The sequence below is a fragment of the Cyphomyrmex costatus genome, unplaced genomic scaffold (assembly GCF_001594065.2).
Source record: "Cyphomyrmex costatus isolate MS0001 unplaced genomic scaffold, Ccosl1.0 scaffold815, whole genome shotgun sequence".
Taxonomy (NCBI): Eukaryota; Metazoa; Arthropoda; class Insecta; order Hymenoptera; family Formicidae; genus Cyphomyrmex; species Cyphomyrmex costatus.
Genome location: NW_017280392.1, coordinates 559,049 through 586,066, shown reverse-complemented (window position 1 = coordinate 586,066; position 27,018 = coordinate 559,049). Strand labels below are relative to the sequence as shown.

Below are 27,018 nucleotides of genomic sequence, written 5' to 3'. Positions count from 1 at the left end.
AAAATTTGCACCTGTTGTAAAATCTTTAACATGATTGGTCTTGCTCTTAATTCCTTACTGGATCTGAATGTATGAATCAACCATGTTAAAGAATTTTACAACAGTTGCAAAGCTGCTTTCTCTGCAGCCATTCGTTAATTTTTATCACATGACCTGTTTTAACGCTAAAATTGTGCGTCGAGCACAGTCGTCGAGCATCAGCATGAAAAGACACCTTTATATTCTTATACGACGGATGCTCACATGTAAAAGTACCTTTAAATTCGTCTCGATCTTCGCAGGATTTTCACGATCTTGGGCCGCGAGGTTGCGGCATGTGGTGTGTTATCGGCGTCTTCAGTGATTGTTGACGTACACTCGTGGCATACATATCAATTTTAACTGATTGTTCCGCCCACACGATTCAACGAGTCAACAAGGGACCTTTTTGAGCTGAGGTGAGAGCCGCGTAGCCCTTTGCGTCTATAACTCGATGCAGACTCTTGTAGTCCCCATCTCAATGTGGAGATAGCAATGGCTGCAGTATGACGCTCCTAACTATCGCGTGTTTGATGTCTGTCGCGAATCGAAGTCTTATTGTCTAAACCGGTGGCGAAAAATAGGCTCGCGATTCATAAAATTCTCCTCAAGGTAACGTCACGTATGAAAGCATTTTTTATCATGGATTCCGCGACCCATCCCTTCCTATCGCGATAAGTAGTGGAGCAAAGAGATAATGCAAGAAAGACAAATAGAACTTATATTTTATCGTTTTTATATGGTTTCAAAGACGAACAATGACAAACATTCAAACACGTAAATTTTTAACTTGTTTTAGGCCCGGTTTTACAACTCACAGTTAACTCTTAACTGAGGTTTAACTTATTTTTTTATCTCTTTCCAATTTTAGAATTAGAAAAAATTAGTTGAACTTTGGTTAAGAGTTAATCATAAGTTGTGAAATTGAGTCCTAAATATGATGTTATATTGTAAAACTGATCTCACACAAAATGCTATCTTTGCACCAAACTGTTTAATTTTTGTTGACATGAATATAATGCATATATTTGTATTATATAGCAATGGAATCTGAATGTAAGCGTAAGGGCCCTAGAAGCCCCAGCGCTGATTCAGATGATTCCTCGCATGTCAGAAGAAGAAGAAAGTATGATCGATCGCCATCTCCCAGACGAAATCGATACCGCAGGTCTCGTTCCAGAGATAGAAGATCTCGTTCAAGTTCCAGAGACAGAAGACGAAAGGAATCTAGGACGCAAGATTGGAAGCAACAAGCTCCTCCATCCCAAACTCAAAATTCTGTACCCAATCCAAGCAATTCTGCAAGTTATGTTTCAGCGGTACATAATCAATACCAGGTAAACAGCTTTGTAAATTTGTCAAATATATAAATGATAGAAAATTGTCTTACTAATTATATCATTATATTTTATCATATATTTTGCAATATTGTTTTGTGCTTTGTCTGTTCAGGCTCCTCCACCAAACACGAGTCAGCCACCACCACCAATTTCTGCATACAACCAAGGTTATAATAATTATGGTTACAATTATGGTCCAGGTTATGACTATAGTTATCAACAACCTGCTGGTTATCGAAGTGTAAGTTATATTTAAAATAAAAAAGTTAATACACTCTTAGTTTTACTTAAAAAAAAGATTGATTCTGGTGTCGAAACTTGCGCGCTTTTGCAAAGTATTTTAGAAATAGTATCATTATGTTACCGATTATGATTTATATTCGGTAATGTATTTGTTTCTGCTCTCTTAGAGCATTATAATTATACTTATACTTCTCTATATCGCAATATTGTGAATCTCTCAGTAAGTATAATATCCGCGTTATGTATTTTACTGGCACCGATATTGGAAATCCATAATATTGACTACACCGTTACATCATCAAGACTTCCATGTATTAGGCAAACTCCTCATTTGAATATCATCCAATAAAGGTAAGGGTCAATAAAAATGCCATTGAATGACTAGAGATTGATTGGAATTATTAATTCTGTTAGGATTATCCACCACCCAATTGGCAAGGAAGTCAGGTGTCATATAACAACCAGGAAGCACCACCACCTCCTGCGATGACACCACAACAAGAATCGTCAAGGCCAATTGACAGCAGTTCTTCTGGCTTAGTGACATCTTTGACAAGGCCTGAGGATGTTAAAAAAGAAGGTATGATATTTTCTTTTTGTTCATAATACATCCAAATTGATGTTAATATTTATTTAACAATAGTTTCTGTATGTATATAATATAATTGTATTTAATAATTAATATGATAATTATTATGATAATTAGTACTTTTTTAACATAATTTTTAATCTCTTCAAATTAAACACCTAACAGCAATCGCAGCTGAAGTAAAACAGCAGAAAGCGACATTGGCCAAACAACGAGAGGAATATGTTAAGAAATCTGCTACATTACAACGTGAATTGGAAATTTTACGTCAACAATGTGACGAGATAGGCAAGGACGGTGGTCGTGAAAATAATCGAATTTTAAAGGAAAATCAGAAATTGCAGGTAATTAACATATGTGATTTTGTCAATATATTTCTTTATGATTAACATTTATTTGAATTTAATTCGTTTACAGATTGAAATACAAAATAAAATGAAGACTATTCATAGCGTCATCGATATGCTTACTAGTATTATTGGTGACAAAGTTACTGTGGATGATTTGAAGAGCAAGTTTAAGCTAGAACTGAGTAAGCGTTCGAGAAGTCCAAAAGAAGACTTTCCGAAAGGGAAGTCCCCTTCGCCCAACAGATCGTCACCTTCTGATTCAGATAAAGAATCCAAAGCGGAAAAAGATATTAGGGAGAGAAGATCATCGGAGGATAAGCCAATGTACAATTTCGTTCACTATGACCCTGAAATGCATTGGTGTAGAGTCTGCGATATCTTTCCTAAAACTGCAAAGGAGTATTTAAATCATCTACATAGCAATGAACACAAAGAGGCTTGTTTAGTAAGTAATAATTTCGAGCAATAAACAATCGTCATAAGACACAGAAGGAGATGCTGAAAAGTAATTAAATATTAGAGAAAATAGATCTAGAAATTTTAGTACAAATTAATACAAATTGTTAGTTGCCATAGAGAACAGGTAGAAAAAATATATACATACATATTGCTTTCTATAATAAAAAAAAACAAATGGATTTATAATCAAGACTAAATATACATATTTGTGTAGTTCAAACTATATTTGTAAATGGATGATATATTACACAGTAATGATCACAACAAGCAGGTACTTGGTACATAAAGTAATTTTTGATGTACCATATGTCAATACTTATTAAAGAACAAAAAGTACCGAGTTTCTTGCTCCTGATATAAAATCCGTTTTTACTAATATTCTGTTTTATATGATAGGAACGCAAGATTGTTGATATGCCATGGCATGAGCGAAATGGCGAAGGGACAGAAAAAGAAGTACCCTATTATCATGGACTACCGACGAAAAGAACACCTATTAAAGGTAAGATCAATTACAGTGGGCAATTACTAATAGAATATAATTCCGTAGCTTGTGCACAGATAACTGTGGTGTTCGGTATGTATTGAAGAGATCAACAATTATGAGTTGCTTGAAAATTTGTCCTAAATAAGTTGGAATATTCATGATACGTCAAATATTGATTAAAACGTTAAGGCTAATTTAATTTATATGATATATTAGAATTGGAAAATATATGAAAAATATTGTGTAGTCAAGACAATCTTGACGATTACAAATTTTCTAGCAATATTGCAAACACCACAGCGATGCATTGGATTTTATCTGGATTCAAGAAGCGCACTTTCCGAGCCGACTTTCTGGCAATATCACTTTATCGTGATCACGTGTCTAATTTTATTTTCCACAACACTACGTTTTACACAATTTAGGGTGTCAGTTATCTTCTGGATCTTATCATCGTGGAGTGCATTAATTAACAAAAAAATAATGATGTAGAGATAATATATATACAGCATTTTGTGCTATTGCTTACAACTGAGTTATATATAGAGTATGACAGAGTAATCGTATCAATCTGGTTTTTCAAAAAATATGTAGTTTATTGAAAAAAAAGTTCTAAATAAAAGTTGTAAAGTTTTAAGTAGCACTACATAACAATATTAGTCTAATCTCTTGGACAATGTTGTTAAGATAAGATAAAAATAATTTCGAAGTTTTTAAATGAAAACCTTTGTTTTTTATTGCATATTTTTGTAGCTAACCTCAAAAGCGTTTTAAAACTAATAAACTACTATAAAGATATTTTTGATGTATTTTCTTCGAATTATAATATTTGAAAGTTACACTATCAACAACAGCAGCATTGTCTTCCGACCGACGGAAACCTATAAAGACATGCTACTGTCGTTGATACTGTAACTTTCAAATATCATAATTCGGATTGAAAGCTTTTGAATACTGTTCGGAGTCATGATTTTAGCAATATATTAAGGTCATGGAAGTTCGGGCACAATCACAGGATGTGCGCGGAGAACCGCTGCGCGTGAATTAATCTGGTGTTTGCTGAAGTGAACATTTCGGCTGATGCATGACCCATTTAATATGGATAAAACGCATAGCGATCCTCCGCATCATTGTGTGTCTGAATTTCTGCACACTAGTCATAACTCTGAACAACATTTAAAAGATTTTAGCCAGCAGTCAGACATCTTGAATAACACTGATGTTGATATGATACTGTACTTTCAATAACTCAGAAAGTACTTAATAAAAAAAAAAAAAATATATATATATTATATAGTGAGTAAATATATATATATATTTAGAAAGCTCTTTTAAAATGCAATAAAAAATAGGGGTTTTTATTAAAAAATTTTTAAGTAATTTTTATGTTACTTTAATAGTACTATCCAAAATCACACTACATTGCTACATAATGTTGCCATTTAATCTTACAAATTTTGTTTGAAACATTTTTTCAATAATAAACCAGACTGATATGATTGCTTTATTATACCTTGATATAGAAGATATTTGTGTAAGTTTGGTGAAGTTATGCGAAGAAAGTTACTGTTATAATTTATACTGAAAATGTGTTATCTTTTCAGTATTATTAATTGATTTAAAAAAAAACATTGTATTAATGCTTGTAAAATATACTGCAATTGCCCATTTGTATAAACTTAGTATATAATTGTTATGTTACAAGTCATATTCGCTAGTAAAACCTTTTAAATCTTGGACATAACTGAAAATAAGCAGTTGCAATATATTAGTATAAAAATATAATGTATTTTTATGTATCTGTATATTTATTTATCCGTATATATATTTATATGCATTATTAATTGTACCATGTATATGATATTTCTGAGAATAAAGTTGATTTTTTCTTTCCTTTCCTCCCTTTTTGATTTTATATAGATCATCGTGGGAATATATAATGGAATTTAATGTAATTGACTATTTATATCGAATATCTTTTAATATATTATTTTTGTTTTCAGTGACATGAATGTGTCGTGGCAGAATATAAGGTCATTCTTTATGAACTTATAATGCTTACCCGCTTCGAAGCTTAAATAGTGCTAACTACAAACTTGTTTGATTATAGGGCTACAGTTCTTCAGCGCAGCAACAGCCTGGTACTGTAAACTTTGCGATTCCTGGATAGGCGATCTCCATTGTGCTAGTCTGCATCTGAAGTCTAAACGTCATTCTGAGAATTTCTCTGTAAGTGATTTTCTCATATCACTCGATGCTTTCAATAACAATAAATAGATCAGAATAAAAGATTTATCTTGCAAACTAAAATTAAATACGTAATTATAATGATTATTTGAAGTAATTTTTATTAAAATAGTAGTTATTTATAAAGATAATTTGAAATGAAATCTAGTAAAAAGATAATTGCGTAATTTCTTTTTTTTGCATAAATTTCATATGTTTAATACAAATAATTTAACAAATAGGAAATATTGGCCATAACTGTTGAAATTGGATCTTTAATACTTAAATAATTAATTACTGTTATTTAAAACAAAATGATTAGTGTTATTTATTCAAATAAAAAGGGTATGCAAAGATGTGTAAATCGTATATTAGATAAAAAACTAAAAAACATAACTTTCATTACAAATAAGACTTTCTCACGATATCTGCATTTTTTTAAAGTTTAAAAAAATAATAGTAATTTTTAACCATAAGGAATAAGTAGTTTAATAAGATTGAAAAAAAATAATTGAACTTTTTGAATCGCATCTAACATATGTATAGACATTTTAAACTGCACGAAAATTTTATCGGACTTAAAACGCAGCTAAACTACTGAATACAAATCACAATTAAATTTGGATGCTCAATAGGCATCTATTAAAGAAATCTTAAAATGCTGGTAATTTGTAAATAAATTTATTACGAAAAATATTATCTCAGCCGAGAGTTTGAACTCGAATCTCTAGCATCTATGCGAGCATCCTAAAAACCAACCATAGCACATAAAAGACTTAAGGCAGTAAGACGTAAATGATAAGAAAATCAACATATTTTGGATTAGCTACTATGTTATGGCCTTACGGATTCTACTGTGATTGATCAATTCGCTTACTACTTATATTTTACTGCTTTTTATGCTTAAATTTTATTGTGTGCCATGGCCCTAAGCCCTTAGACTACCAAGGCCTTATTCTCTCTCTCTCTCTCTCCCCCTCTCCCCCCCCTAAATATTTTAATCTTACAAATGTTTACAAATAATTTAATTGAATAATATGTTGTTTAGCGCTTTGTAGAGCAAAATCCACATTGGGAAACCGACTGGATGGCCGATAGAGAAAAGGCGTTCTCCGAGGACAAACACAAGCAAATACAGTTGGAATTGCAAAAACAGAAAGATGACGATCCCCCAACAAAATCGAAAAAATCGAAGAAGAATAAGAAAAAATCAAAGAAAGCCAAGAAACGCAGAAATAGAAGCAGCGCTAGCGATACATCAAGTGAATCAGATAATTCCGATACAGAATCTGATCAGGATACCTCCAAGAGTATACGTGTAGCCATGCGAAACAAGATTAAAGCATCTACGCAAGCGATTCTGAATGAGGAGATAGATTATCAACGTATAAAATTGAAAGGACATAACTGGTCGAAAGCACCACAAATTAATCAATCACCGATGCCCGAACAACATCCGTCAGAGACGGATGACAGACAACTCTTGAATTCAATCAGGGACAAATTGAAAGCCAAACAAGAAGAGGAGATGAAAAGTCGCAAGAATCAGGAAAAAATAGAGGAAGAGGACTTACAGCAAGACACTTATTCGAAGAAGGAGGATTTGGAGGCTTGGGGTCCAAAGGAACCACCCAAGCCTTTCTGGATAAAGAAGGAAGAAGAGAAGCAGGCACAGACAATTGCAAATAAACCAATCGAATTACCGAAACCAGAAGAGATGCCGAAGCCACACATGGGATTCTGGACTAAGCAACAAGTGAACATGACAGTGAAGCCGCCCGAAAATAAATCAATGGAGAAAGAGGATGAAAGAGACCGCGATAGAGATCGTTATAAGGATGATCGTGATCGCAAATACAGCAGATACGAAAGGAGAAGCCGACGCGACAGAGATCGGGATAGAGACAGAGATAGAGATAGGGATCGTGATTACTATGACGATCGTCGAAAAAGAGATAGGGACAGAGATAATAACGATTCTCCAAGGCGTGACAGAAATTGGCGTGACAGCAGTCCCAAGAGGAGCTATGACAAGTACAGTAAAGACAGACGGGGAGATAATGACAATTCATCGAATGATGAATCCAAATTTGATAAGAAATCAAGCGAGTCGAAATTAAAGAAAGGTGGTATTTCGAATAAAAAATCCGCGTCGCAAGTGGCAACTAAAGGCAAGTTACCATTCATTGGAAGATTGCCTCTATTTAAGAAAAAGACCGAAGAACCAAAGTTACCAGAAAAGGATATTACTCCGTTGCCCTACCAACAAAGCAAGTTTGAGGATACACCAAAGGTACCTAACGAAATTATCAATCCACCTGGTGTTGTACACATCACCAAATTAGCTACCCCATTAAATTTAAATAACAGCAGCATTACGACTTCAATGGCGAGCAAAATTAACAATCAGCCTATGAAGATTTTAGTGGCACCTCCGCCGCCCGTGCTAAACGAGACCAAGCCGACTCAGCAAGTGGTTGACATGGAAATAGACGATCAGTCCGAAGAAACAGTTATAGAGGAACAGCCGATAGTGGAGCAACAAAAACAACAGCAACAGCAGCAGCAACAGCAGCAAACTTCGACTGTGTCGAAACTGCAGTTACCTTCGCATCCACCGCCACCGTTGAATAGACCACCACCCAGCTTTACTCCAAGCCAACAATCAGCAGTACAGAATAGACCGCCGCCAGCACAAAGTACACTACCGGCGCCGCACTTTACTCCAAATCGACCGCCTCCACCATTCATATCAAATCCTCCGCCGTTTGTTCAGGCACCACCAAGATTTCCACCTCGTCAAGCTGTACCGCCTGCTACCTTCATGACGCAGCCGCCACCGGTATCAAATGCAAACTTCGTACAGAATCATCAGAATCCACCGCCGCCGCCAACAGTGGTAGACTCTGGTACTGCAGCGCCATCGCATTCCGACGTGACTGATATACCGGAACCGTCAGAAAAACGTTCAACAGACCCGAGCATTCCATTGCCGGATGATTTACAAGAAGCTCTCAACATAATCTTTCCTAAGGAGGAAACAGCAGAGACTAAACAGCAGCAACAACAGAGTCAAGAGTCTAACATCATGTACTCTTCAATGTACAGTATGTTGGGCTGCGTAGGATATGGTCCTGAATACATGGATCAACCACCACCTGAGATTATGCAAGAGGCAGAAGCAGACACACAACCTGGACCTGATGATCTTCGCATGTTGGGAATTGATGAGGGAGATACAATTTTGTAAACCACACTCGCAATCTATGGATTTATATCGATGGCGCTCCTGTTACTGATTCACATACAGGAAAAGGTCTTGTTCTGCAATAGAAAAGATTAATCTATTGTTGATCCACTTGTCGTTCATCTCAACGTCTAATATGTATTTTATCATTGACTATCTCTTACATGTTTTGAAAAAAAAGAAAAGGAAAAGAAAGTAATTATGATAGATAATCCTGAAATATTGTGAATATAAAGCTAGCGCCATGATGACTAGAATCATGACTAAGTCTGGTATCAACTTACGCGGTCTGTAAAGATTACTTAACGATATACAGTAGAATTTACAATTGTCCGCTATTATATTTGTTAACATCATAACTGTCTTCGTTTATAATGTTTTCATCAGTTTTGTTTTGGAATTTATGAATTTACTATTGCACAATTGATATCATATTTAACAACAGCGACAGCAGATATTGATATACAATAGTTTTAAACTTTGTCTATCTCTTAAGATTTCTGACCATTGCCACGACCATATTGGACCATTATCAATATTATAATTAGAAAATAACACGAAGTTTCTTGCATGCTATTTGTAAATAAAGAGAATTGGATAAAATAAAATAATGAAATCACTTCAAAACACTTATACAAATCGAAATTATTCTATCCTTTTTTTTTACAGTTAGCAAATAGTTGTAACAAGTACGTCAATTGAAAATAAGCTTCTATCTTCACTTGATGTGCCTTTTATATGGTCTCTACTTTTTTTTTCTCTTTACAAAATTGCATGCAAGAAACGTTGACGAGTCATTTTTCGCTGACATCACGATCCAGTATGACCGCAACAATTAGTCAGGAGTCTTAACTAAAGTTATAAGGATTTGTTGAAAATCGATAAATTGAATAAGGTTATGGAATGTTACCAATGCATAAGTCAAAAAATACGACCAGATATGTGTGTAATATTAATAAAAAACGCAATTCTACATCATGTATTAACATTGATATTGTATATCTTTGATATTGTAAATCCGCAACTTTCAGTTGTATATGTACAATACACTTTCAAATGTAGAAGAAATGTTCAAGTTAAGTTTTTATAATATAAAGAGAGAGATAATAGATTGGAATGTAAGACCGTAACATTAGAGACATTTATATTACATTTTTCGAGACTAATTCTTTTTCTTTTTTTTTTATATGTGTATTAACCATTCTTTTTAAAAATAATAAATAATAATAAGGCTTTGTAAGAATAAAACAAAATAGAACAATTGAAGAGCTAAGAGTCAGTTACGTAACACGCTTCCGAACTAAGTTACGTGTGCAAAAAATTATCCTTTTCAAAACGTTCAGATTTTTTTAACACAATTTAACACATACTATTAATATTGTGCATATTAATAATAATAGGTATAAATCTCTATCCTTTACTACTAATTTTACTTACTTTTTTTTTTTTAGGAAATTTTCGATCGTAAAGGCTTGTATCGGTCTGCGATCATCTTAGCACTTCAATTGTTCTATTTCGTTTTATTCTTTTTAATCTTTTTGATTTTTTTAAGTTCAATCTTATGATTGATTCCTAAAGATAATATCACATTGCCTCTACTTTGCAAAGCTAATCATAATTATGAAATATATTGCGAAATCGTTGAATCTATCGTTAAATATAGGTCACATGGCACTATTAAAATTCTTAAATATCCATTTTACTCAAGTTTTCAGTACTTAGGAAATCTCACGATTTTATATTTTTTTGTTTTTTTGTAAAAACGCTTAATCTACACAGAGCATTGATTAGCTTAAGTAATATAACATCGGAATGAACTGTTTTCGATTAAAATTAGTTTACAAATGCGAGAATAACAATATAATGTTCGTAAACATTGACGTTAGTACCAAATTGCTATCGATAGTTGTATTAGGCAGAACGTCACAATTCGATAAAACGCACCCAAGTGCATAAAAAAATTAAACCGTGCTTTATATAGTTTAGCGATGTGTAATTAGTCCTATGTGTCCACTCTATCTTGTTCGTAGTCAAATGGAATGTAAAAACCAATGTATAGAATCTCACGTGCTACGAACATCATTAAAGGTCTACTTTAGGATTTTTGTTCATTATCTACGTATAAACAATGAATGGGAATATAATTCGTAATGCGAACACGGCGGTGTAGTATAACGATCCCGTCATTTCGATGAATCCATACTTTAGATCTGAAGTACTAGGCCTGCGCTGGAAATGTTGTCTCCGCCACCTGCCGTTTGACTAGCTTGCGTGCAAACCAATACAGGAGCGACGCACACCTGAATAGAAATATCCTCTTGCTCTACTTTTAATATCTCGTCCCAACAAGACACTGGTTTGTCGATGTTCAAAGCTATTCGAGTACCGTCAACAATAGATGTCGAAAAACTATCATCCATGATCAGTGTCGCTTTCTTCACGTCAACCTATATTAGAAGAAATTATTTTAAAATTATCAAACGCACGTAGATGACTTATTACATAATGCAAAACATAAATATGCCATTGTATGTCTGATAATTTCTAACGTTTTATTAGAAAAAAAAAACTATAATATTTAAAAGAAGCACGACAGTGTCTCACGCCATGTCTTAACGTCGAGACACTACCATGTCTTCAGGTAATTATTTGGACCTATCACATATTAGTAATGGTTAAAACATTTATGAATTATTCTCATAAGTTATTCATCCGTGTGAATAATACTTACGTTACTCGATGCACATACATGTCTATGCGCAGTCAGTGATGCTTTGGCAGCAGCGGCTATAGTATTCTTCCAAACGGAATCCTTGACGGTAAATATGGCTTGGTACGCCAGCGTGTGAACGTGAATTCTCGTGAGCTCTCTAGAATTCGCGATTGACTTGCCTCTCAGACGTATAAGTTTGAATAACGTTCTCATTTGATCTAACACCGTTGCAACACGTGGAGTCGAATTGGCCACTAACGAGATGTTACCGTAATACATAGTATTGTACAAATTCGCTATTTCTTGTTCGTTCATCCCCAAACTATCAGCGAAAGGAACTACTAGGTCGCACAATTCAAAGAGCAATTTATCCTCAGCAAATGAGGCCATTTCGAAGTGAATTCTGGTAGAGCTCGGACGATCTAACATCTGTTTCTTTACGTTCATTAGCAGATTTTTGCGTTTGTCTATAAAATTGTGTAAATGTGAAAAAATTATTTTATTTCACATAATTATGAGTATGTTTAGAGAGAAGTTACCTTCTCGAAATGGATAATTATCCATCATCTGGAGACCACTGACTACCAATAAATCGGGATCATATGTTCCCAGAACTTTGTCAAAAGCATCAAATGAGCTAATCATTGGATTATTCACATCGTTATGAACAATATATCTAGAAAAAGACATAAAAGAATACAACTTCTCATCAGGTGATTATGCATTCATCTTATTACTGTTATTTTATTATTATCAGTACCTATTTGCTCTTGCACTGGAATAAGGACCCCACACTTCACCGTGTTTATATTCCATGATAAGATGAATATCGTCACGTTTCACTTCCCCACCTACTATATTTATTACTTGTGGAATCATCTGATGTAAGGATCTGGTCATTTTAGCCGCGAGAGTCACATCACATCCCTCTCGCGCGAATCGCATTGCCATAACTGCTGCATTTCCTCCAATTGTCGAGTAAGACGATGGAAATGAGCGTGCTTTCAATACTAATTCATCGAATAAAGTTCTGTTTGCCATATAGCGTCTGTAGAGAAAAATTTACATCACTATGTATAAAATAGCTGTAACAATTACATGATAATAATGTATGATATACAGAAAGATTTAAAAGCAATGTAATAAATAAATCTTGACAATCATTTAAAGTATTTGTAGCTAAATGGAAAATCTAGAATTGTTTGAGAAAAGTTAATTGCAATTTTAATATATATATTTACTCTATGAGATGTTTATATCAATCTTAGCAAAATAATTTTATCAATCAAATGGGTCAGAGCCTCTATTATTAAATATTTTTTTTGTAACGTAACTCATATTAAATGTAATTGTCAAAGTTTCTGGAAAAAAATTCTCAGGACATTTTTAAGAATTTGTCATATTTAAAATTTATAAAGATTTCTAAAAAATAATTTTTTTTAGATTTGATAAATAGGTGTCAATGTTATCCTGTATATTTCTGAGCCATAATTTATCAAAATAATGACAGAACTCAGATAAATCTTACTCTGCTGCGGCTCCATGACGAAAATAATAGGCGAAGCTCTTGAGTAGCTCAAGCTCGCTGTTGATCTCGTCGAAGTGTTCAGGTCGGCCGACCTCATCTGAATACCTTAGCAGATGTTTCGCGTCGATGAAAACATCGGTGCACACGCCATAACCAATGGCGACTTTTGGTTTACTGGTGATGACGTATTTGTTCTCGAGCTTCTCGAGGCCATGTAACAGGATCAGTAATCGTTTTTGCAGAATGTCATCGGTGTTGCGATAATAGATCGCCGCCAGCACAATCAGCACGGTGAGAAACGTCCCGAATCCCAACCTTTTCTTATATCCCATATTGCTGCAATCAGCGCGAGTTCTGAATTCTAACCTTCTCTCATATCTTCCGTTCCCCAACCTGTTCTAGTCTCCTCCCTCCCGGATAAAACGTTAAACGCGCAAATGCCACACAATTGACCGCGAAATATGCATACGTGTACAAAAGGCGTCATTGATTGTCTCGCCTTTAGATGCGATGTCTTTTTTCCGATAGGACATATCATATACAAATATTTATGTACTATAATTGTCATCATGAGCCATGAGGTTCGCCACGTTGTTTTCAAAGTTTTGTATACGTAAGAGTGCGCGCGCGCGCGTGGGCACACGCGCATATAAAGGAAAGTTAGACTGAAGTTTTGACATTTTTTTTAAGTAATTTATTGAGCAATAATATTGAGATATATATATATATATCTTACGTTATAAAATATCAATTTAAAATATTTTCTTTGCACAAAAATGTCTAATATAATGAGATTATATGATGATAATGTAAATTTTATGACTTATTTAGAAAAAGATGACTTATAAATGTTTGCCAGTGTATATATAAGTACATGTAATATGTAAAAAATAGTTTACATCATAAAAATTTACTTACACATATGATACAAGTATAAAATTTAAAAGCTTATCGCTATAAATTTAACAGTAGTATTCTATAATCCACATAGAAAAAAATATTTTACATTTATATATTATGCGTTACATCATACATAAAAAATTCTTTAAAAAAATATTAAAAGATACTATATAGTGTATAGAAAATAGCAATAATTACATAATTAATATAATAATAAATATAATTAAAATAAAATTATATTCAAATATAAGTTATGAATATCTCTTGTGATATCTGATTGGATTGGAAGAGTAACAAACAAGTTAAAGAGAAAATATTATGTATAATATTCTATGATTTAATTAGTCACAATTAGTGCAAATCATTCAATTTAAACGTACAAAAGATATTTCAGGCCATCTGTATTATGCTTTTCTCTCAGAAATAAACAGTAGTTAGAAATTGATGGAAACATTTTCATTACCAAAACCTACCTGAATTAATAAGAAATTATATTTTTTGTTAACAATAAAATATTTAGAAACTTTTTTTATTTAAAGATGTTTCTTTTTAACAGACATATCTAATGTCTTATTCTCTCTCATCTGAATTTATATTAAAACTTTAAGATATGCTATAGTTTTCCTAATATCCCTTTCTTATATTCGTTTCTAAAAACTTAAATACCATTATATATTCATCGCATAGGGTTTAGCTTAAAAATTTTAATTTAAACTCCCAATAATTTTCGATGTCTGAACAAATGGGAGAGATTCGTAATCTGATACATTTTCTTCTTTTTCTCGTAAACCCTAAAGTGATATAAAAAGAATTTAAGCAAAAATTATTTGTTTGTAAAAAACCTATACAACAGCTACTTGATCTATAACTATATCTCTATCTAAAGTTTCATACTTGATTCAGGTTTATCCTACTTTTAATATAGTTTCTAAAATACCAAAATGCTGCTGCCATTATATGGTTTAAATAGACTGATAATAAAAATTTTTTCTCAACTTCCAACCACTGTCCATTTTTGAGAATAAAGGGTCGTATAGATGGTCTAGTATATCCTACATACACACATATATATATATATATATACATATATATAACTTTTTTTATCAGGAACTTATATTGAATTTATAATCTAGCAAAATTCAAATAATTATACTTATAATTTAATATTAGTATTTACATATCAAACAGCGTTCATCCAAAAAGAGACAGATTGAGTTATACATTAAAAAAATCTGATTCAATATTTCATTCATACTGAGCGTAATTTTTACTCAGTAATTTTTTTATTGGTCTAGTATGCCGTTCAGGAGTGTATTAATATCTTGCCTTAAAAAAAAAAAAACAAGATATTAATTCGCCAAAATATTTCTTTTATTCCTTATTTTTCGTATGAAGGCGCATATGCTTCTTCAAATTATCTAGTCGATTGCATCGGCGATCGCAATAATCGCACTTGTAAGGCATCAAATTGCTATGCACTACAACGTGACCGTTTAGATGACTGATCTGCTTAAATCGCTTGCCGCAGATAGTACAGGTATATGGACGCTCGTTCATGTGCGCCGACGAAATGTGCGTTTGCAGATTCGTCTTCCTGACAAACGTCGCCTTGCATACATCACACTCGAATGGCCGTACGTTCGCATGAATCGCCAGGTGCGACTTGAGTACGTTCTTATGCTTGAAGTTCTTTTCGCATAAATGACATTGGAACGGTCGTTCGTCGTTATGTACCTTTTTGTGCACCGACAGATGTGCCAATTGCTTGAACATTTTGGCACAAATCTCGCATTGGTACGTACGACCATCTTCATGCGCGGCACTGACGTGACGGCGCAGAGTGTCCGCTAGGGTGTACCGTTTACCGCAGATCTTACAGCAGTACGGACGCTCATTGGTGTGCGTCAGCAAGTGGCCGTTGAGGTTGCGCCTCTCAAGGAAACGTGCACCGCACACATCGCACTGATACGGCTTTTCGCCGTTGTGCACGTACATGTGTTTCTTCAACGAGTTCGAGAGACTGAAACGTTTTGAACATATGGTACACTGAAAACGACGCTCACCAGTGTGCACCAACATGTGCGACTTGACGTGACCAGCTTGCTTGAATCGCTTGCCGCATACCTTACAATCGTACTGACGTTCCTGCGTGTGCGTGAATATGTGTCGCTCTAGTACGCTTTTCGTTGTGAATACCTTTTTACAGCTGTCACACTCAAACAGACGATAGACATCACGTACCTTCGATGTCGTTGTCGTGGTGTCACCTTTATGCGAGTGCGCATGTTGCTTCAGTAAATCCAACGAGTCAAACTTTACACTGCATACTGTACACTGGAACGAACGATAGTCATGATGGGTCAGTGAATGTTGACTAAGATGACCCAGTTGCTTGAAACTCTTTTTACATACTTCGCACTCGTACGGCCGTTCGTTGGTGTGCGATCGGATATGTCTTTCTAGCACGCTTGGAAAGCTGAATTTTTGCTTACAAAATGTACACTTTAGAGATTGTGTCTTTGATATGCGGTTCTCCGCGGGCAGTTTCCGTTTCCCCGTTTGGTTGGGACTCTTATTGACTTTGCTAGAGGATTCTCTCGTGTCGAGTGACACATCACAATTTTCGTTTATTATTTCAGGATTGAATGTTTCATGTGTTATTTGAATAGATTTTGCATTGGTAATATTTCTCGTTTTTCTGACCGATATCCCTTTTTCTTCATCAGCTTTATCTTTTCCATGTGATTGTTTCATATGCTTCTCGAATAATCTCAGAACGCTAAACGTTTTATTGCACAGCTTGCAATGAAGAACCTGTTTTGCTTTGTGAATTCTTATGTGATTTTTCAAATGCCCTATTTTCATGTATTGCTTTTGACAGTACTGGCATTTGAGGGATTGAGTATCTTCATTGACTTTCGAATCACTCTTCATGGCTATTTTATCTGTAGATATTGAATCCATCGTATGTACATTATTCAGAGACTCATTCTTCACGATGACGCAATTAAAGTTTGCATCGTCGGTCTTTAAAAGTGCATTTTGACTCTGTGTATTTCGTATATTTTCGTTCTCTTCGCAATGCTGAAACATTCAAAATAGAATAATTTCAATCATTATGTTACGTTTATAATATCGAGATACAACATTGTATATTATACTGCATTATTACATTGGTATTGTTTGATGTACTCTGTGTGTCTTCCGTCATTGCCTCACCTCCATCCATTTTATTCGACAAATGTTTAATCAATTCTTCTTCTGTTCTCAAATTTTCTGTATCTTTTCCAATACCTTGAAAATTTTCACATGCATTTTGTTTGAACAATATGTCATATGGAACTCTACCGTTCTGATAGCGATATGTCGTGTTATGAACAATCTGTATAAAGTTCAGTCCCTCGCACCAGGTCTTAGTTGGATTTTTTTTCATCCAAGATTCAAGCAAACTCTTAAAATCCCTGCAGCTAACTTCGCATTTAGATGTGTCTCCATGCAGTATGAACAAATCATTCCATATCGAATGTAGTTCACATACAACTTGTTCAGCAAACATACGTCCATTGCCGCTCTGTAATACTCGCGGTACTCCTATGATTCCCAATACATCTAACAAATTTGTTGCAACCTCTTTAGCTGTATTGCTATGGAGAGCCCTTAGTATAACAAATTTGGAAACCTGATCTTCATAAACAAAAAAATACTTATAATTCAACGTTGAATCTACTGTCATCTCTATTACGTCGATGCGACCTTTATTATATAATTTTTCCGAATCATCAGTCAATCCTTTGGATGGCTGATTTAAAGAATCTGTTTGGCAGGGCTGAAAATAGTACAAAATACATAAAATAATTTCAATTAGATTTTTAGTACATAAAATATTATAAATTATATATTAGTAACAACAAGATAACATCATTCCAATTCTTAAATGTCTAATCCCAGTGCTATTGCTAAGTGAGATTTAAATGTTATAATTCATTTACTGAACAGAGTAATAAACTTACTTTTGCATTTAAATAACTACTCTCTTGTTTGATTTCCTTGTTCTCTTTAGACAAAACTTGTAGATGCACGATTTTGTTTTGCGCAGACTGTTGTGAATTCAAGGTACTTTGAAAGAACTCTGTTTTTTGCTTTATGATTAAGAAGTCCTGATTTCTGTCTTCCGGTAGCGAGTGATCCAAAGAATTGTTTATATATGCATTTTGTGGTATCCATTCCACACTTAATGGCATTTCTTTGTTCATTATTATTTATCATATGTTGTACTTAATACTGTTTCTTTGTTCCTACTGCTCTCTTTACCATTTCCTATAATTAATCAACAGTTCTTTATTATTATTTTCTAGCTATTAAATAAAAAAGAAACTGATATCTTCATTACAAATTGTTCTTTATCACAAAAAACAAATAGATATTGATAAAATCAATATTAATTTATACTTTATAATAATTCTTTATTATATGCTAGATCTAGTTTTTCATTTTCTAGTTAATTTATAGATATATATAATTTGACGTTTTATAATAGATCCTTTATAAAGGATGCTTTCTATTTGGTAATACATATTGACACAAGTTGATACAAGTGTTGTTCTCTTTGTTACTCTTTGAATATCAAGAAAAATAGAAGAAAGTTTTTGTCAAATTGTATCACCAAATGGAAAGCAATCCATAATACATGAGCATAATGGAAAGATATCTTTCCGTATTATCTCTTTCTGTATTATCATATAATTTTACATATAAAAAATCAAGTCGGCATAATAAAACAATTATTTCTCAATCGAAAAATTACCCTATAACGTCACATAAATTCGACTTGTATCAATTCCCAGTTGCTGCGTTTGTTTGAAAAAATTATTTAATTGGGATTTGTATATCACATTAAATTGTCCACATCCTCTCGCGCGTCTTGCTTTGTTTTGATCGCAGAAAAACCTGAGAGCGGTCATCCTTGGTTATCTCGGTTTTTTTCATGCAACGCTTATACCAGCTCACCAACTTCAACGTCCATTTTTACCAAAATTGGCTGTTGACCAACTGTACCAATTCATCCATTTCAATCACCGACCGATAAATATCCTTCAGAGTCTTCAGACTCGCTTACTCGTGATTACAAACTATCGACTTATTGCAAAACTAAGGTTAGAAATAATTCAGAACCTGTGGCTGTGACAGATTTCCTAACCTGAGTCTGGATTCTTGATAAATATCGCATATGATCACATCATTGCATACGAAAATACTGAGTAGTATACTTATATATATATTTATGTATATTGTATATATGTACATACATGCAGCAAACGAATCGATTAAAAAAAGGTTATAGTTGTTCTTTGATATAACTTTTTAGGTATTTAAAGCCAGCGGTAGCGGTACACGATGCTTGTTTTCCTGCTGGATTGCTAGCTGGATCAAATTTTTGCCATCGGATTGGTTACAATTTACAATACTGGGCGGCTGCGTTCAAAAACATCATCTGAGTGCTCCCGTTCCCGTATATCGTTTTATCCTTGTTGTCCATGTTAAACATGTTAAACAAGGATAAGACGATACACGAGGCACTGACAGTGTCAGTATTGCAGCCAATCCGATGGTAAGAATCTGAACAGCTAATAATCTAGCTTTGACCTTTGAAATCTTGAACGTGCCCCATCTCTATGTGATCGCTTGTGATCGCTGCCTGTTCGCATCGTAGAATTCATAAAATTTCGTGCAATTCTGTGATTGGATAGATTTTCTAACCTAATAGTTGTTAACTTTAATGTTTAATTTTTCGGTTCGCAAGGCAGAGTGATGCTTTTTTCAGCCAGATTTGTTCGTTTCGGACAAAAACGCGTTGAATGAGCAAATTTCATCAATTTTTGAAGTAACACACCGGAAAATTAAACAACTATCTTTTTTTTTCAAATTCGTTAATTTTTTTTATTTTACAAAAAAAACGCGTTGATTGGTATATTTGTTTATCAATTTTGTGTTTGTGTATGTTAAACTATACAATTACCGCATAGTATTATGACCCTTTATAATGGATTGAAAAGTTATCCAGGGATTTAAAGAAGACACATCAATTTACCGTCAAATAAATCTGGATCCTGGATTAATTTTTGTTGTTCATTAAAATGACGCAAACCTTAGATGATGTACGACTTGCTGCTCGTAGAGCAGTGCAATTTGATGGTAATGGTCAATATCAACAGGCCCTATATTATTATGACATTGCTATTAAACTTCTTACTAAATTACAATCCGATGGCATGTATGAAGATAAGATTGCAGAATATTGTGAGAGAATTTCATTGCTGCAACGTCTTGGTAAGTATGTGTACCATGAATTTTCTAATAATCATGATATTATAAATATGTCTCTTTTAACAAAAAAATGTTATTTTTGAAACTTTTAGTTCACGAAGAGGAACAAAATAGTCATAAGCCAGAACCTTTACATCAGTCTGAGTTAAAGAAATGTAAATTTCTCATGAATCAAGCATTAGATGCAGATGAAGCAGGTTTAAAAGATATTGCAATAAAATTATACACTGATGCTGCTGAACTTGGACTTAGTGCAGTAAGTATAACATTGTTGCATGATTTCTGTTGATTTTTCGAAAAAACTATTAATAGCAGCCATAACTTTGTTAAAAATAAATGATTTTAAAAATAAAAATCTCTGCTTTTGTGAAGAGTTACTATGTTTTTTTGAGAGTTTGATCATCTTTATATATAGAAAACTGTGAGCTAGATAAAATAAAATATTTTATGTGCAACTCGTGTGGTGTAATTGCCTATAACATATGCCTATCAAATTTGTATAGAAAACTGCTGACACAGAAATGAAAGCAAAGTTAACAAGTCTTGTCAGAGTTGCTGTTGAACGGGCAGAATCTTTGAAAGGAATAAAAACTACTGCGGATAATGGTATAATGAAAAGTCTTGCCAAGTTACCATCTGTACCAGAAAGCAGTTTTCCAGATACTGAACAGTCAATACAATCAGAACAGCCAGTAAATGCATCATCAGCTGTTTCAGGTAAAAAAATATATACTTACAGAAAGATGGAAAACAAAGCACTGTAACGCATTTATTATTTGTATAAATTTCAGCAAAAGATACCAGATCCTCACTTCACCGAGGAAGCAGTGGACATCTCAAAGTAACTGGTGGTAGTACTAATTATACTGAAGAAGAAAAGAAAGTGCTGCTATATGGCTCTCATATAAATGATAACGAATTTGTGCCATTTATGAATGTCGATCTTGCTGAAAAATTCCAATACGCCTTTCCATTTACTGATAAAGACGGATTATTACAGCTAGCACCAAAGCAAAAGCCTGATTTTGCTGGTTGGCGACGACCAGAAGAATTATATTCTGATCCAAAAATGGTCATTGGCCATCATGTTGACTATTTTAGCATAAAACAGACTGTTAGTAATACATAACATATTAAAAACTAATAATATTCTTATATTATTAGTTTGTGAAATTTAGAGACAATGTAACTGATGACTCTATGACATACTTAAATAATATTTGATTTTTTTGTATTTTAGGTAGTCTCTGATTGTTCATTTGTTGCGTCTCTGGCTGTGAGTGCTCAATATGAAAAAAAATTTGGACGAAAACTCATAACATCTATTATTTATCCCAAAAATAAATGCAAAGAACCCATATATAATCCGTTTGGTAATTATTTAATTAATTTTAAATTAGCTTCTTTTTATATAAAAGTGGTATTGTAACATTATATACCAGTGTTTTTCAGATTATCCGTAAATCTGATTTAAAAACGAGGAAAGTAATTATTTTGAGAAAAATACTTTAAACAACAGTTGTTTCACATAAACACGCACACACACGTACACGTGAGAGACAAGGGAATTCGTTTTAATCAAGCACCCCAAAGATATGTAAATCCGATCGTGCGACCTCCACGCAGTACATCTTGAGTAATACTAACGGTGGTACTGAAATTTTGAAATCTTATAACTCATGAATATCTTGACGAAAAAAGATTTATAACCAGGTTTTGAAAATGTCTTGACTTCAGTTACGTATAAGAGAATATGCAATAAAAAATATGGGTTCTTATTTAAAAAATATAAGTCGACCTTAACGACGACTCAAGGTTAATCGCATGTGTCCTTGTAATGCATTTTACTTGATCTTTAATGGTTTTGTCACCGAAACATTTTTCAAAATAACCACTTTCCTTGATTTTAAATAGGGTGTATGGATGGTCTGAAACACTCGGTACATTCGGTATAATAGTATACAAGAAATGTTTACATTAAGCTACTTAAAAGAGGTACATCCTGTACGAACCCTTTGATGATTATATTTTTGTTCGTGATTGTCTTCTTAATAAGACAAATGCAATTTTAAACATTCTGCTCACTTGATGGTTCTCTTTTAATTAAAATTATGCTATTGAAAGATATATTTGAAACGCATAGTTATTTTTTACATAAGAAGTATTAAAAAAAAATACGTTCGTTAAAATCGTGGATTTTTCCTCCCCTTCTCCCTCTCCCTCTCTCTTCATAATGCTTGGTAGCAGAAACCATGACTCCCTAACGTGAACGTACAAAATAAAGTCTCCCTCCCTTTTTTTTAAAATAAAAAAAGGTCATAACGGTTAATAGTAAAAAAGAACGTGAGTGCTGTCAATAATAAAAATATTATGATAGTTAAAGGATGTTCCTTTTTATGCTTACAGTGTGTAAGCGTGAAAACGCACCTTTCGAATCTATTCAATCGTGCAGGTAATTTGAATGAATAAGCAGCAGTACAAAATAAAAAATTAGCATTTCCTTCAACCGCTCCCCTTCCTTTCGTTTACCTACATAATATTTTTGATTATCCCCTTTTCTCTTCTAGCGAACGTATTTTTTGAATGACCCCTAAGAATTTATCTTATGTAAAACATGCGCGTATACTTGATATTTATTATATATTAGAAATGATAAACATATAATATCAGGAAAATACATGGTGAAACTACACATCAATGGCATTCCACGTAAAGTAATAATAGATGACCTTCTGCCTGTAAGCCGATACAACCAATTACTCTGTTCCTACTCTAGCAATCGTGGGGAGCTATGGATTTCTTTACTCGAGAAGGCTTATATGAAAGTAATGGGTGGTTATAATTTTCCTGGATCAAATAGTGTAAGTTTGGATATCTTTGCAACAACATTAAATTATTAATCCTATAATTTATCTCATTAATCTTTGTTTAATATTTTTTTAATTAATTTATTATTGTTCAATAATATATCATTACAGAATATAGATTTACATGCTTTAACTGGTTGGATACCCGAAAGATGGGCGATAAAACTAAATGAAGTAAATTTTAATAAAGATAATTTATTTGATGTATTATTATTACGGCTTCACAAGGGAGATGTGTTAGTCACTGTAGCCACAGGAGAGTTATCAGATTTGGACGCAGATCGTACTGGTCTTGTACCAAGTCATGCATACGCTGTTCTTGATGTGAGAAAAATCAATGTAAGCAAAATAGAAAAATTGTCCATTTAATATTTTTTAAATGTATTTTAATAATATATAAATAAAAGTAAGATTTTCTGTTTTCTAAGCATATTATTTATGTTTTGTATTATGTTTTGTTTATTTAGAAAAAATATTAAGTATTTAACTTTAACACAATATTAATGCATATGTAGGGAGAAAGATTATTGCAATTGAAAAATCCATGGTCCAATTTGCGATGGAGAGGCAATTATTCTGAACTTGATATAAAACATTGGACTCAGGATTTGAAAGAGACATTGAATTATGATCCAGAATCTGCTTCGGTATTTGATAACGGTGTTTTTTGGATTGATTATGACAGTATATGTCGTTTCTTTGAAGTATTTTATTTAAACTGGAATCCAGGATTATTTAATTATACTTATTGCATACATCAGTATGTAACTCTCCTCTTACATCTATAATATATTATATGTATATTATGCACAGAGACTTATGATATATCTAAAATATCTGTATTATTAGACTTCTAACTGTCTTTTGAAAAAGTGACTTCAATTCTTATGTATGTGGCGAGATACGCCTGTGAGATGGAAAGAAATACACCTATCATATATAGTATGAGTTAGTAGTCTAGTAGTATATATAAAAGTCTGTAGTGTTATGAGAATGTCCTTTCTTTTCATATACTGTAACAATGATATGTTCAAAGTCCATTTTATTACAGAATATGGCAAGCTGGTATTGGACCTATAAGAGACGTATACAATATTGGTGACAATCCACAATTTTCCTTAGAAATTCAGAATAAAGGGTCTGGTGCTATCTGGATACTTCTTACAAGGCATATTACAGACATAGCAGATTTTCGACAAAATCAAGAATATATTACAGTTTTAATTTACCGTAATGATGGAAAAAGAGTATATTATCCACGTAAGTGTATACAAAATTTTTTAATTTTATTTTGTTTATTTTCAGCTAATTAATAATAAATATATCTAATAAAAATTATTTAGATGATCCACCACCGTATATTGACGGTGTAAGAATAAATAGCCCACATTATTTGTGTAAAATCAAACTCGGAGATCAAAGTGACGCAAAATATACTTTAGTCATATCTCAATATGAGAAAACGAATACTATCTATTATACACTTCGTGCATATGGAACATGTCCATTTATATTACGGAAAATACCTCAACTTTATAAATACGAAAAAGAGGTATATTATTATTTATAAATACAATAAATATTTCTCTATATTTTTTCCAGACTATTTTTCAGATTGTTTTTAATTATATAGTGTCCCAAAATTCGCAACTTAAAATATAAAATATTATAGTAAGAAAGTTTTCGAAAAATAAGGAGAAATTTATTTCATAATTTTTTATTTTGAGCAATATTTTCTGAGATATAAGGTTTTAAATATAATCAATTACAGATTATTTATATGTATATATATATATATATATATATATATATATATACACACACATACATTTAGATGATCACTTTATTAATGAGCATGCTGAAATTCGCGCTTACCAGTGCTTAATTAATACTACCACACACGCGATTTGTGGAAGTGACCATCTAAACATAGTTTGTAACTGATCATATGTAAATCATTATTTAAAAAATTACCGCGTAAAATAACAAATAATTTCCTTGTTTTTATTTTTCGAGAACTTTTGCTATAGTGTTTTGAGTCATTTTGGGGCATCCTGTATATTAACATGGGATTTTTTTTTAGATGACAGGTCAATGGAAGAATAGTACAGCAGGAGGATGTGGTAATCATCCTACCTATGTAAATAATCCACGATATCAAATAGTACTCGAAAGTACAAATAACAATAATTACTTATTAATTATTTTGAAAGGACCTAAACAATATCAAATAGGTTTTGACATTAACACCGTTGTACTGAAAGAAATAAATGCCGTAACTGCGTTTACAACAAAAAGTTCTGGGCCATTTCGGTGTGTATTTTATCTGGATTATTTCATCTGTATAAATGATGTTGTTCTTATACTTTTTACTATTGATTTTTATTTACAGATCTGGATTTGTTTATCTAGAACTGGAAGATGTACCTGCAGGAACATACCACATTATACCTTCAACATATGTACCTGGTCAAGAAGGACCTTTCTTTTTAATTTGTAAATCTTCTTGTAACTTGCAACTACAAGTTCTTTAACAAATTAAATATATAAATTGTTGAATTATAATGTCGGATATTTAACTGCTTGTATATGTATTGTATATATGTGCATATATTGATTTGCGTTTTGCATGGCACTTTTTTTAATTAACTTTGTAATTTATATCCAAAAATGCTATCGCTATTAAGTAATACAGAATTTCTGTATGTAAATTTTATGTATAAGGAAGTAGGCCACTCTTAATACAACACAAAATTTTTATATATTGCGAACTTTCTCACACACACACACAATAACAAAATATTTATAATAAACCTTTATAAACAAGTAACCTAATTATTAACTTGAAAGGAAAAACAAGTATATTATGAAATTCAATCATAAACTGATGTGAAAGTATCTAATATCCAATCTCTCTCCTTGTAATACTTTCAAATAAAATTTATCTGTATAAATAGCAGAAAACTGCTTAAAAATTGAAACCATTTATTATACTCTCTACTATAGTACGGACTCTCACAAAGGGACCAAGCTGATAACATAAAAAATAAACTAAATTTTTAAACATTTGTCCTTACTTATTCTAGCTTTGGGTATAGCAAATTGTATCTTTTGATGATCAGTGAAGATATCATTTAATGAATTTGGTATGATTTGTACATAAAATTTACAAATCGATAGCGTTCTAGGATTAATAAAAATTTAATTTAGGTATTAAAATTATTTTTTTCATAATTTGTTCATAATATTGTTCAATTAAAATTTAAATAGAATATTTTCTTAGAGTTCAAACTTTTCACTTAAAAATAATTTATTTTAATTAAAGAATCAATAAACAGCGTCATTTGATTTTATAAAATCTGCATAATTGAAAAATATAATGTACAAATGATTATAAAAACGAATTCGGGAAAGAATAATTTACAAAGAATTGTTTCTCATAATAGAATTTTATCTTATATTTCAGAAGTATGTATGAATCAGACTAGACATCTATTTTTATTAATCAATCAAAATTTGTGAGATTTATACTTATGATTGTTTATATATTATTAATATCTAAAAGAAAATTTTACAACACAAACAACACAAATCAAATATTTTAGTTCGTATTTAACATGACTGCGTTTGGGGAAAAAAATTTACAAGGCACTACAGTCTAAAATTTTGACTGATTACGGTATGTAAATGTATCTAAAATAAATTGATAAAGTATTTTTATTACTTA

At 32.5% G+C, this 27,018-nt stretch overlaps 4 protein-coding genes across 5 annotated transcripts; 2 read left to right on the top strand and 2 right to left on the bottom strand.

Moving 5' to 3' along the window:
* The first annotated feature begins 345 nt into the window (after positions 1-345).
* LOC108781463 (zinc finger matrin-type protein CG9776) lies at positions 346-9,501 on the top strand. Its single transcript, XM_018549426.1, has 9 exons — positions 346-437; positions 1,060-1,355; positions 1,471-1,599; positions 2,016-2,181; positions 2,356-2,534; positions 2,608-2,985; positions 3,396-3,501; positions 5,597-5,715; positions 6,761-9,501. The coding sequence occupies exons 2-9, from the start codon at positions 1,062-1,064 to the stop codon at positions 8,960-8,962; spliced, it is 3,573 nt and encodes a 1,190-aa protein (XP_018404928.1). The 5' UTR covers positions 346-437; positions 1,060-1,061; the 3' UTR covers positions 8,963-9,501.
* An 877-nt stretch (positions 9,502-10,378) lies between these two features.
* LOC108781460 (ADP-dependent glucokinase) lies at positions 10,379-13,626 on the bottom strand. Its single transcript, XM_018549421.1, has 5 exons — positions 13,201-13,626; positions 12,433-12,720; positions 12,212-12,348; positions 11,691-12,139; positions 10,379-11,406 (listed from the first exon to the last, which is right to left on the bottom strand). Exons 1-5 carry the CDS (start codon positions 13,530-13,532, stop codon positions 11,164-11,166), a joined length of 1,449 nt encoding a protein of 482 aa, XP_018404923.1. The 5' UTR covers positions 13,533-13,626; the 3' UTR covers positions 10,379-11,163.
* LOC108781458 (calpain-7) lies at positions 13,446-25,825 on the top strand. 2 transcript variants are annotated; one of them, XM_018549420.1, is made up of 13 exons: positions 13,446-13,491; positions 20,154-20,427; positions 20,517-20,680; positions 20,928-21,141; positions 21,216-21,538; positions 21,665-21,797; positions 23,095-23,285; positions 23,403-23,630; positions 23,807-24,051; positions 24,343-24,551; positions 24,635-24,843; positions 25,375-25,604; positions 25,684-25,825. In XM_018549420.1, exons 2-13 carry the CDS (start codon positions 20,235-20,237, stop codon positions 25,823-25,825), a joined length of 2,481 nt encoding a protein of 826 aa, XP_018404922.1. In that variant the 5' UTR covers positions 13,446-13,491; positions 20,154-20,234. The 2 variants fall into 2 exon arrangements, with proteins under 2 accessions (XP_018404922.1, XP_018404921.1); XM_018549419.1 differs by lacking the exon at positions 13,446-13,491 and having other exon boundaries at positions 20,117-20,427.
* Positions 15,396-18,970, bottom strand: LOC108781457 (zinc finger protein 493). Its single transcript, XM_018549418.1, has 4 exons — positions 18,905-18,970; positions 18,111-18,417; positions 17,273-17,926; positions 15,396-17,184 (listed from the first exon to the last, which is right to left on the bottom strand). The coding sequence occupies exons 2-4, from the start codon at positions 18,351-18,353 to the stop codon at positions 15,472-15,474; spliced, it is 2,610 nt and encodes an 869-aa protein (XP_018404920.1). The 5' UTR covers positions 18,354-18,417; positions 18,905-18,970; the 3' UTR covers positions 15,396-15,471.
* Positions 25,826-27,018: the final 1,193 nt, after the last annotated feature.